The following is a 13,568-nucleotide window of genomic DNA, read 5'->3' on the forward strand; positions in this document are numbered from 1 at the left end:
GATCAGCTCAGTAAAGATCTGATCACTGTCCTCCACTGCTGTCTGTGCAGAGCGCTGTAGAGAGAGAGAGTGACTTGTCTCAATTTAATGAGCCATCCTCGTTACACTAACACCCCCCCTCCTAAAAACACATTCCGTGCCACCACAACCTCCACACAATCACATTTTACAGTACCCAACACCACAGTACAATACACCATCCAGCACCACATTATACAGTACCCAACACCACAGTACAATACACCATCCAGCACCACATTATACAGTACCCAACACCACAGTATAATACACCATCCAGCACCACATTATACAGTACCCAACACCACAGTATAATACACCATCCAGCACAACATTCCAACCGTACATCCAACCCCTCCTCTCCAGCCGTACAGACAGCCCCCCTGAGCCCCCATACCTCCTGAAACATCTTGTCAGAGCTGCTAGGAGTACTGGGTGGAGTCGTCAAGCGCAGAGAGCAGGTATACAAGAACGTGGATTTATTTCCAGTAGACAGGGAAAACGATCATGCCCAAAACACACGGGCGCATGAAAATACCAGTCCAAACACACAGGACTAAACTGTCCGGAAAAATATAATATCCACATAACAATCCAACACCAAATAACAGAGAAACAAGCCCGCACAAAAGCCAGCAGGCCTACTGCCCTTAAATAGCCTACCCACAAAACTAAACTCAAAACAGGTGCACCCAATCAGCCCAAACTAACAGAAACAAAAAGAAGAGAATCGATGGCAGCTAGTAGGCCGGTGACGACGACCGCCGAGCGCCGCCCGAACAGGAAGAGGCACCATCTTCGGCGGGATTCGTGACACATCTCCACACTGTTGATCATTTTGTAAAACTCAAACTCAATACTAAGGCGTCAACAGTAAGGGCATTACCCTGGCAACACAGACAAAACATGATGAACGGACACCCCTCCCCAACTCCCAGGTCATCCCGAGCCAACCAGCTATTGGTGTCCAGGGCTCCATGTAATACCCTCCACTGGATGACCCCTGACCTTTCCAGTACTGGGAGCTTATAGAGCACCCTCCACCTATACCCTGCCATGCTCTCAGCCCCCACAACCCCCTGCCACTGATGCCCCTTCACTCCCGCTTGGCCCACCTCCGTACGGTACAGTAGCCTGAATGTGCTGGGACCCAGCAGAATCTCACTACTACACTCATTCTCTCAATTCTCCATAATAACATTAATACCTCCAATAGTAGGTCACTCCTATTAGATTTACCAGATGATAAACTATTCAATACAGACAGAGAATCTGAGCATACTATCATTCTAACAGGTTGTACGTCCTCCACCCACTGGAGGACAACTATTATCACCAACAGTTCAACTGTCAAGCAGTTTCCCTTCATCACTGACTTCTGACCAATCTTTCCTTTTCTCTACCAAGGTTAGATCAACAACAGGATCTGGGAGTAACCATGNCATGACTAGTATCTATGTGGACCCTACTACAGTTAAACCAGCTCAGCTATAGACTACACCAGCATGACTAGTATCTATGTGGACCCTACTACAGTTTAACCAGCTCAGCTATAGACTACACCAGCATGACTAGTATCTATGTGGACCCTACTACAGTTTAACCAACTCAGCAGTACCAAAAAAGAGATAAAAACAAGGATAGAGGGGCTGAGTGAATGTGGTCTGAACTCTGTGGAGGAGGGTCATTGTGTCAGAGACCCTGTAGAAGGACAGAGTACCTGCCTTGTGATCCAGGTACACTCCTACTATGGAGGACTGAGGGCCTGATACTTTAGTCTCAACATCATTGTGTATGAAACAATAACCATCACTAGAGCACTCTAAACTCCAGGACTTGTCATTGAGTCCAAATCCACTATCTCTCTCTGTTCTGCTGATGTCTTTATATGAGACTGCTATATCAAAACACTCCCCACTCCACTCCACCTCCCAGTAACAGCGTCCAGACAGACCCTCTCTACACAGAACCTGGTAGTAGTTAGTAAATCTGTCTGGATGGTCAGGATGTGGTTGGACTTGGTCTGTATAGGTCACCTTTCTGTTCCCTTCAGACAGAGAGAGGTCTGTGTTTGCTGTGTTTGGGTCCAGTGTGAGCTGACAAGAATCTGTGAGAAGAGCAGACCAGAGACCAATGAGGGGAGTYAGAACAATAAGTTAAGTCAGATACTGTATCTACCCTGTCTTTGATTAGAGCACAGCAGAGATCAAATCAGAGAAATATGAGGAGTCAGATAGATACCCAGTCTTTGATTAGATCTACTATTGCTATATATTTCTAGAGGGATTGTTAGGAGTGTCAGTAAAAMGAGACTGTTAGTTACTTCACAATAAAGAGACTCACATTGTAACAACTGTTCTCTGGTCTTGGGCTCTGGAGGCAGTACAACATCAACTATATTCACTACAGACACACAAACACATTGACAGAGAGAGGGAATGCTATCATCATACCATATTCCACATGTATATGACTAGTAGGGAACTTTCAATGCTCTAAAGTTGATTGTCTTATTATTTTCAACACACCTGTAGTGGAGATCTTGGTCCATTTTCCTTTAAGGAAGTCTTCTAGTTTCTCTCTCAGTTCAGACACAGTCTTACTCACATCTCCAAAGTACTGAAGAGGACGGACAACGATGCTGGGTAAGTCTGAAGATACACTTATACTGGAGAGAGACTGATAACTCTGGAGAGAGAGAAAGAGAGAGAGAGAGACAAAGAGAGAACATGTTATGGGAATTTTATGAATAATGACTAAATGATGTATACATTTAACGTAGAATTATAACTAACAAATTATATCCTGTCTGATGAAGAATTTTTGTCCATAAGAAAGAGGGACTGTTAGTAGGCAAGGAACTGTGGCAGACAACTTGTGACCACTGTGAAACTGATAACAGGGATGGATTGAAGTCTCCCCACCCAGGGAGGGGAGAGACCTTGGGCTTGTAGTAGATTGTATAACAGGTGGCAGACAAATATATGAGAAGAAGACTTGCGAACTAAGTTGCCATTGTATCTAAGAGGAGGAGGGAAGTTTATGACGAAATGTGAGTTATATAGACCAATGTACCGGAAATGATAAGGAGAGCTCTCTAAATAAACATTCCTGATAATTGTAGCTGGGCCTCCGCCTGATTCATTTCAACCAGTTTCTTACAAATTCTGGTTTTCAGGCTAAGTAATTCATTAAATTGGGTATTATGAACAACTGAGAACAAAATTATTGTAACAGAACAGAACCAAATGATTGAGAGTTTTAATTTCATATCACATGTATCAAGACAGTTTAGTTACCTGGAGGAAAGTGATGTGATCCTCTGTGTGTGAGAGCTGCTCCAGCTCAGTGCTTCTCTTCCTCAGCTCAGCTATCTCCTGCTTCAGTTGCTCCAGGAGTCCTTCAGCTTGACTCACTTGAGMCTTCTCTTGGGCTCTGATCAGCTCCTTCACCTCAGAGCGCCTTCTCTCAATGGAGCGGATCAGCTCAGTAAAGATCTGATCACTGTCCTCCACTGCTGCCTGTGCAGAGTGCTGGTAAGAGAGAGAAAGAGAGAGGGAGAGAGAGAGAGGGGGGGGAGAGCGAGAGACTGACTTGTATTACTTTAATGAGCTATCCTCATAGCACCCCCCTCCTCCTAAAAACACATTACGTGCCCCCACAACATCCACACAACCACATTATACAGTACCCAACACCACAGTACAATACACCATCCAGCACCACATTCCAACCGTCATCCAACCCCTCCTCTCCAGCCGTACAGACAGCCCCCCTGAGCCCCCATATCTCCTGAAACATCTCCACACTGTTGATCATTTTGTAAAACTCAAACTCAACCCTAAGGTGTCAACAGTAATGGCATTACCCTGGCAACACAGAAAAAACATGATGAACACTCTGTCATTGCAGAAAACGGACACCCCTCCCCAACCCCCAGGTCATCCCGAGCCAACCAGCTATTGGTGTCCAGGGCTCCATGTAATACCCTCCACTGGACGACCCCTGACCTTTCCAGCACTGGGAGCTTATAGAGCACCCTCCACCTATACCCTGCCATGCTCTCAGCCCCCACAACCCCCTGCCACTGATGCCCCTTCACTCCCACTAAGCCCACCTCCATACGGTACAGTAGCCTCTGTGCTGTTTTGAGTCAGAACGCTGCCACCCTGCTCTCCAGGTCCACCAAACCCAGTGATCAGTGGGTTGTGGAAGATGGTCTCCTCCCATACCCACGACCCAGGCACCACACCCCCCTCTCGTGTGGGTCTCAGCAGCTGCCAGGCCCTCAGTACTGCAGCATAGAAATCAGAGACCTCTGCTGTATTGAGTCTCTCCGGCCGGTTGATGAAGAGCTGCTGATCCAGCCACAAACCCAATTCCATTTTCCCTAAATGGCACCAAAAAATGCCCCTTCACTCCCGCTAAGCTCCTGGTGTGTCTAACCTTGACACTGAGGGTGTACAGCACCTTACCCCCCACCTCTGAAAACTCCCCCAGCCTCAGAGTGTTAAAAGTCAGTAAGTTCTCTGGACTCTCCTGCCAGTCCCCAGTCTCTGCTGTCACTTGCAGTGGTGGAAACGGTAGAGGCCCCTCCTTGGGCTGCTCCAGCCCCCTCCTCACTGGGTCAGGCAGAGCCTCCTGGACCTCCCCCATGACTCTCTCCAGCAGCCTAAGAGACATCAGTCCCGCCTGCTGTGTCAACTCTCCCCCACCCCGACCAGAAAATAATTCACTAACTTACTCTGCAGGTCCACAAGCAGACTACCGGGGGGTTGAAAATGGCCAGTTTCTGCCATAAGGAGGATTCTGCCAAGTTGTTGATGATCAGCACCCTCCCTCTGTATGACACTTGGAGCCACCTCCACTTCGTCATCCTCGACACCACCACTTGTGACACTCCTTCCCAGAACTTCCTAACCCACCCCTCCGAGCCCAGAGACACACCAAGCATCTTGAGTCACTCACAGCCCCACTGCAACCCCCCTGGAAGCTGTGGAGGTGCCCAGTCCCTCCATGCTCCAGATAACAGAGCCTCACTCTTGCCCCAGTTTACCTGGGGCAAGCTCATCCCTATCAAATACAGACGTCATCAGCATATGCTGACACTGCTATGTCTGTCCCCAACCCTGTGCCTGGCTCCCACACTCCCTGTAGCCTCCTACGTAGCAGGCTCAGAAATGTCTCAATAACAAGAGTGTATAGCTGCCCCAACAGAGGGCATCCCTTGTGAATGCCTCTCCCTACCCAGACTGGCCAACTGAGCCGTCCCCCCACCTTGACCATACCAGCCTTACGTATCGGCCGGGCTAGAGTGGGCATCGAGCCAGGTGCCATGAAGCCGGCTCAACACATCTGGTCTCCAGTGCGTCTCGGATTTGTGGGTGGTTGTTTCCTGTCTTTGTGTTTTCTCTGCACCAGCTAGGACTGTATCGGTTTGCCACATTTTGTTATTTTGTTATTTGTTAAGTGTTCACGTTTATGGTCATCATTAAACATGTTGAGCACTGGCTACGCTGCGTGTTGGTCCGATCCCTGCTACACCTTTTCTTCTCTTGAAGAGGAGGAAGGCTGCCGTTACAGTATCCAGTATAACCATATCCAGTATAACCGTATCCAGTATAACCATATCCAGTATAACCATATCCAGAATAACCATATCCAGAAATCATCAAAAGCCGTGCTATAAATTATCGGACAACTCAAAGATTCCTAGATGCCCTTCCAGACACCCTCCACCTACCCAAGGATGTCACAGTACAACAATCGGTTAACCACCTCACTGAGGAACTTATTTTACACTTGCGTAGTACTCTAGATGCAGTCGCACCCCTAAAAACAAAAAAACATTTGTCATAAGAATCTAGCTCCCTGGTATACAGAAAGTACCCGAGCCCTGGAACGGAAATGGTGCTACACCAAACTGGGAGTCTTCCGACTAGCTTGGAAAGACAGTACCGTGCAGTATCGAAGAGCCCTCACTGCTTCTCGATCATCCTATTTTTGCAAATTAATTGAGGAGAATAAGAATAATCTTAGATTTATTTTTGATACTGTTGCAAAGCTAACTAAAAAGCAACATTCCCCAAGAGAGGATGGCTTTCACGTCAGCAGTGATCAATTCATGAACTTCTTTGAGGAAAAGATCATGATCATTAGAAAGCAAAATACGGACTCTCTTTAAATCTGTGTATTTCTCCAAAGCTCAGTTGTCCTGAGTCTGCACAACACTGCCAGGACCTAGGATAAAGGGAGACACTCATTGATGAAAATAGTCATGGCCTCTAAACCTTCAGGCTGCATACTGGACCCTATTCCAACTAACCTACTGAAAGAACCGCTTCCTGTGCTTAGCCCTCCTATGTTGAACATAATAAACGGCTCTCTATCCACCGGATGTGTACCAAACTCACCAAAAGTGGCAGTAATAAAGCCTCTCTTGAAAAAGTCAAACTTTGACGCAGAAAATATAAAAAACTATCGGCCTATATCAAATCTGCCATTCCTCTAAAAAAAATTATAAAAAGCTGTTGCGCAACAACTCACTGCCTTCCTGAAGACAAATAATGTATACAAAAAGCTTCAGTCTGGTTTTAGACCCCATCATAGCACTGGGACTGCACTCGGGAAAGTGGTAAATGACCTTTTAACTTCTTTATGATAGGGCGCAGCATTTTCACTTTTGGATGAATTGCGTGCCCATAGTGAACTGCCTCCTACTCTGTCCCAGATGCTAATATATGCATATTATTATTACTATTGGATATAAAACACTCTGACGTTTCTAAAACTGTTTGAATGATGTCTGAGAGTATAACAGAACTCATATGGCAGGCAAGAACCTGAGAAAAAATCCAACCAGGAAGTGGGAAATCTGAGGTTTGTAGGTTTTCAAGTCTTTGCCTATCCAATATACAGTGTCTATGGGGTCATATTGCACTTCCTAAGGCTTCCAGTAGATGTCAACAGTCTTTAGAACCTTGTTTCGGGCTTCTACTGTGAAGGGGGAGAGAATAAGAGCTGTTTGACTAAGAGGTCTGGCAGAATGCCATGAGCTCAGTCAGGCGCGCGCCTGTGAGTTAGCTGCATTCCTTTTAATTTCTACAGACAAAGGAATTGTCCGGTTGGAATATTATTGAAGATTTATCATAAAAACATCCTAAAGATTGATTCTACACATCGTTTGACATGTTTCTACGAACTGTAATGGAACTTTTTGACTTTTCGTCTGGCCTGCGCCTCGTGAATTTGGATTTGTGAACTGAACGCGCGAACAAAAAGGAGGTATTTGGACATAAATGATGGACTTTATCGAACAAAACAAACATTTATTGTGGAACTGGGATTCCTGGGAGTGCATTCCGATGAAGATCATCAAAGGTAAGTGAATATTTATAATGCTATTTCTGACTTCTGTTGACTCCACAMCATGGCGGGTATCTGTATGGCTTGTGTTGGTTCCTGAGCGCTGTACTCAGATTATTGCATGGTGTGCTTTTTCCGTAAAGCTTTTTTGAAATCTGACACAGCGGTTGCATTAAGGAGAAGTATATCTTTAATTCCACGCATAACACTTGTATTTTCATCTACATTTATGATGAGTATTTCTGTAATTTGATGTGGCTCTGCACTTTCACCGGATGTTTGTTTGAGACAATGCATTTCTGAACATAACGCGCCAATGTAAACTGAGATTTTTGGATATAAATATGAACTTCATCAAACAAAACATACATGTATTGTTTAACATGAAATCCTATGAGTGCCATCTGATGAAGATCATCAAAGGTTAGTGATTAATTTTATCTCTATTTCTGCTTTTTGTGACTTCTCTCTTTGGCTGGAAAAATGGCTGTGTTTTTCTGTCACTTGGCGCTGACCTAACATAATCGCATGGTATGCTTTTGTTGTAAAGCCTTTTTGAAATCTGACACTGTGGTGGGATTAACAACAAGTTTATCTTTAAAATGGTGTATAATACTTGTATGTTTGAGGAATTTTAATTATGAGATTTCTGTTGATTGAATTTGGCGCCCTGCACTTTCATTGGCTGTTGTCAAGTCGATACCATTAACGAGATTTCAGCCGTAAGAAGTCATGGTCTGGTTTACATCTTATCTATCGGAAAGATATCAGTTTGCCTCTGTGGATGGTTTGTCCTCTGACAAATCAACTGTAAATTTCGGTGTTCCTCAAGGTTCTCTTTCGGGACCTCTATTGTTTTCACTCTATATTTACCTCTTGGAGATGTCATTCGGAAACATAATGTTAACTTTCACTGCTATGCGGACGATACACAGCTGTACATTTTGATGAAACATGGTGAAGTCTCAAAATTTCCCTCCCTGGAAGCCTGTGTTTCAGACATAAGGAAGTGAAAGGAGGCAAATGTTTTGCTTTTAAACAAAACAGAGATGCTAGTTCTAGGTCCCAAGAAACAAAGATATCTTCTGTTGGATCTGACAATTCATCTTGATGGTTCTACAGTCATCTCAAATAAAATTGTAAAGGACCTCAGCGTTACTCTGGACGCTGATCTCTCTTTTGACAAACATATCAAGACAGTTTCAAGGACAGATTTTTTCCATCTATGTGACATTACAAAAATCTGAAACTTTCTGTCCAAAAATTATGCAGAAAAATGAATCCATGCTTTTGTCACTTCTAGGTTAGACTTCTGCAATGCTCTACTTTCCGGCTACCCGGATAAAGCACTAAATGAACTTCAGTTAGTGCAAAACAGGGCTGCTAGAATCTTGACTAGAACCAATTTCTTTTATCACATTACTCCAGTGCTAGCCTCTCTACACTGGCTTCCTGTTAAGGCTGGGCTGATTTCAAGGTTTTACTGCTAACCTAAAAAACATTACATGGGCTTGCTCCTATCTATCTTTCAGAAGTGGTCCTGCCGTACATACCTACACGTACGCTATGGTCACAAGACACAGGCCTCCTTATAGTCCCTAGAATTTCAAAGCAAACAGCTGGAGGCAGGGCTTTCTCCAATAGAGCTCCATTTTTATGGAATGGTCTGCCTACCCATGTGAGAGACGCAGACTCGGTCTGGACCTTTGAGTCTTTATTGAAGACTCATCTTTTTAGTAGGTCCTATGATTGAGTGTAGTCTGGCCCAGGGGTGTGAAGGTGAAAGAAAAGGCACTGGAGCGATGAACCGCCCTTGCTGTCTCTGCCTGGCCGGTTCCCCTCTCTCCACTGGGATTCTCTGCCTCTAACCCTATTACAGGGGCTGAGTCACTGTCATTACTGGTGCTCTTCCATGCCGTCCCTAGGATGTGTGCATCACTTGAGTGGGTTGAGTCTCTGACGTGATCTTCCTGTCCGGGTTGGCGCCCTCCTCGGGTTCGTGCCGTGGGGGAGATCTTCGTGGGCTATAATTGGCATTGTCTCAGGGTAGTAAGTCGGTGGTTGAAGATATCCCTCTAGTGGTGTAGGGGCTGTGCTTTTGCAAAGTGGGTGGGGTTATATCCTACCTGGTTGGCCCTATTCGGGGGTATAGTCAGACGGGGCCACAGTGTCTCCGGACCCCTCCTGTCTCAGCCTCCAGCAATTATGCTGCAATAGTTCATGTGGCGGGTGGCTAGGTTCAGTCTGTTATATCTGGAGTATTTATCCTGTCTTATCCGGTGTCCTGTGTGAATTTAAGTATGCTCCCTCTAATTTTCTTTCTCTCTCTCTTTCTCTTTCTCTTCTCTCGGAGGACATGAGCCCTAGGACCGTGCCTCAAGACTTCCTGGCCTGATGACTCCTTGCAGTCCCCAGTCCACCTGGTTGTGCTGCTGCTCCAGTTTGAACTTTTCTGCCTGCGGCACTGGAGGTCTCGAGCTTAGACCCTGCACAACCCGTCCTGGCTGGATGGTTATCTTCGCCCTGCACATGCGGGGAGCTGGCACAGGACGCACTGGGCTGTGGAGATGCACCGGAGACACTGTGTGTAGAGCCGGCGCAGGATATACTGGGCCGAGGAGGCGCACTGGAGGTCTGGAGAGCAGGGCTGGCACAACCCGTCCTGGCTGGATGCTCACCCTAGCCCGGCAGATGCGGGCTAGGGCTAGAGCTGGGATGTAGCGCGCGGGCTAGATCTGGTATGTAGCGCACCGGGCTGTGAACACGCACTGGAGACCGTGCGCTCCACCGCATAACACGGTGCCTGACCAGTACGACGCTCGCCACGGTAAGCACGAGGAGTTGGCTCAGGTCTCCAACCTGACTCAGCCAATCTCCTCGTGTGCCACCCCCCAAAAAAATTGGGGGCTGCCTCTTGGGCTTCCTCGCTAACCGTGTAGGTCTCGCCGACTCCATTCTCCGGTACTCCGGTACTGCTCAATTGAATCCCAGGCGGGCTCTGGCACTCTCCCTGAGTCAACCGACCACCTCTCTACCTCCTCCCAGGTTGTCTTATACTCCTGGCCACGCTGCTTGGTCCATTGGTGGTGGGAAGTTCTGTCACGGCCGTTAAATGAACTGGACCAAGGTGCAGCGTGGTGAGCGTACATATTCCTTTATTTAAGAATGATGCCGACAAAAACAATAAACCATACAAAAACGACCGTGAAGCTTAAGGCTACAGTGCCAACAAACAAAGACAACTTCCCACCAAGAAAGGAGGGAAAAGGGCTACCTAAGTATGGTTCCCAATCAGAGACAACAATATTTTGTCATTTTTTTATTTTATTTAGGCCTTTATTCGAACAACCCAAATTGTCACAATTACTTAAGTGCTAGGCTTACTGTAATGTGGCATTTGCATTCATAGTTATGATTATTATTTTTTGTGTCAAATTAAGCTAGCTCAGATATGTTTTATTCAGAAGTCAAAATTACTTTACTGAAAGTTAACAAAGGTCCTTATTCCTCTGACTCAGTTCATACATTTCTCAATTGTAGGTCAGCAGAAAAATCCCTGCAGAGTTTGTTTTATCAGCTGTCCCTGATTGAGAACCATACCCGGCCAAGACATAGAAATACAAAATCATAGAAAAACAAAACATAGAATGCCCACCCCAAATCACACCCTGACCAAACCAAATAGAGACATTAAAAGTCTCTCTAAGGTCAGGGCGAGACAGGTAGGCTTGATTACCAATGTTGGAATCAGCTAAACTCTGAACATTGAGATATTAAATAAATGATCAGAAGCATAGAATATAAGGAGTGAAAGAGGGTTTTATGTCAGAAGTTGGTTTTCTGAAGAACATACAATATATAATTTGTATACATGTAGTATATAAAGGAGTGAGATCTGTATAAAGACAGATGGCTTTGGAATCTCAGGAGGCTGAAAAAATGTGGCTTGTCACCTAAAACTCTCACAAACTTTTACAGGTGCACAATTGAGAGCATCATGTCTCACCGCCTGGTACGGCAACTGCACATCCCACAACCGCAGATCTCTCCAGAGGGTGGTATATTCAGAGGTTCCTTTGTCTTCTTCGACCTCGTGTTGCGTTTTGGGGTTGCGACTACTCAGACCTTGGCTGCAGCGCATGGTCACCTAGTCTAATATGTAAATTCTTATCTCACATGTTTTATACACTCGGGTCAGAAATGGGCGTTTCCGCCTTTATGACAAGTTCTCTGGGCATATGTAGGTAGGATGCAAGGTCTGGGTTTTACAAGACAACTAACTTCACATTTCATCTTTACAAAAACATTCTCTTTGATCTGGACATTTTACAAACAACATACAGTATGCAAACATCAGGTACATGTTATGAAAACTCTTCAAATTACAATATTTTTGTTATAACGTCGTCTTTTAAATTTTATTAACATAACAAAAACGACATTCATTTTCATATTCCATCTATCGTCATTACCACAATTTTGGCTGACGAAACATATTGTCCCAAAGTTCATTTATTGCATGTTATTGTTCTGAGGTAGATTCTCCATTGGCCCATCATACATTCCATTCCTCCACAATGAGAGGACAAAGGGATTATCTGCTGCTTTAAGATTTACAATGGGCGTGAGATGTCATAAAAACCACCACCTCCATACCTCTCGATCTGTCCCCCTCTTGTGGGTGTGAGATATGTCTCTGTAGGATTGTGGTCCATGGTAAACTGATCCATCAGGCCAGTCATGACAACTGTATTCTATACTATCTATTCACCAATACATATCCTGAAAGCTATGTGCTTGATTCTGTCCAGCCTCTGAAGCAAAGTCTTTGCTCATTCCACTACTTTGACCCCATCTGCTCCTGCACCATGCCAACGGCCTGGGAGGACGTGACACCACCACTCAACACACCCTGGAACTCTTCTGAAGTCAAATCTCGTATGACCAAATACTTCTCTGCAGCTGCCACCACAACATCTATTTTCTGTTATTTACGTTCCATTTCTGCAGTACAGTTGATAACCATTGCTATGAACGCTAAGAAGCTAACTTTTTTTTATTTATTTTTTATTTTTAAGACCTAAATGGTTAAGAGAAGTGTGATAAATAAAATATATATACCAATTTCATTTAAGGACCAAAAAACTGACAGCTGTGCCATATAAATTGCAAAATAGTTGGGAAGAGATTTTCGATGTACCCATTCCATGGCACATGGTTTATGAATTGATACGCAAACAACACCGGATTCAAAACTTCGAATTTTTCAATTTAAATTACTGTACAAAAATCTTGCAACTAATAGAATGTTATATATATGGGGTATCCAATCTTCCCAGCTCTGCAGATTCTGTTGTGAGGAGGCAGAGTCATTAGATCATTTTTTTGGTATTGTCCATATGTAGCTCGTTTTTGGTCACAGGTCCAGGAATGGCTGAAGAATTGCAACATTTGCCTAAAACTAACGCTACAGATAGCAATACTGGGGGATTTGAAAAGCCATAGTCAATCAATCAATAATATAATAATTATTTTAGCAAAAATGTTTATTTTTAATTTACAATCTATAGAAGCTTGAGAATAGGAAGGTTCAAGTCTTTTGTGAAGCATCACAGCACAGTTGAAAATAATATGGCAAATAAAAATCAGAAATGGATGATGTTGGAAGATAGATGGGAGGGGTTGAGTGGAACTGAAGGGTGGGACTAATAACAAGATAAACAATGTAGGGCATACGGGATCTGTGAAATGTGTATAGGTGCGGAGCTTTTGTGAAATAGCACAGTTACAAGTGGAAATAAAATTGGATGGACACAGAAATAGAGGAAGGACTAAGAACAAATAAGAGAGAACTATTGTAAAGTGGACTGTGTCTGTAAGATGGGTATAAGATGTATAAATTGAAGGTAAAGCAGAAGTGTTTATTAGTTTACTCCAATTGGGGGATCGGTGGTAGGGTGCGGAAATAATAATAAAGGTATATTCTTAAAAAAGTATGTATGTCTATATAGGTATGTGTATGTATATATTGTGTATATGTATGCATGCGTGTATGGATATATATATTTACCCAAAAAATATGGGGGATTGGAAATGATGCAGACAATTACATTGGAAGCAACATCTTTCCGCAAGATTAAGCTGATCCAACCCCCAAAAAAAAAAAATATTAAAAAATAAAAAAT

General features: G+C 44.3%; 1 protein-coding gene across 8 annotated transcripts in view; it reads right to left on the minus strand.

The window, feature by feature from the left end:
• LOC111971928 (tripartite motif-containing protein 16) overlaps positions 1-13,568 on the minus strand; it is a 30,656-nt gene that overhangs the window by 1,954 nt on the left and 15,134 nt on the right. For 2 of the 8 annotated variants that reach the window (XM_070446053.1, XM_070446052.1), the window contains 3 exons: positions 3,318-3,551; positions 2,547-2,706; positions 2,362-2,421 (listed from right to left, as the gene is read on the minus strand). In XM_070446053.1, coding sequence (XP_070302154.1) covers positions 2,362-2,421; positions 2,547-2,706; positions 3,318-3,551 — 454 coding nt within the window. Of the gene's footprint in view, positions 1-36; positions 43-811; positions 815-1,509; positions 2,126-2,361; positions 2,422-2,546; positions 2,707-3,317; positions 3,552-13,568 lie in introns of those variants that run through there. The other 6 variants (XM_070446054.1, XM_070446057.1, XM_070446056.1 and 3 more) reach the window with 6 other exon arrangements.

This window comes from Salvelinus sp. IW2-2015, linkage group LG13 (genome assembly GCF_002910315.2).
Source record: "Salvelinus sp. IW2-2015 linkage group LG13, ASM291031v2, whole genome shotgun sequence".
NCBI classification, from domain to species: Eukaryota; Metazoa; Chordata; class Actinopteri; order Salmoniformes; family Salmonidae; genus Salvelinus; species Salvelinus sp. IW2-2015.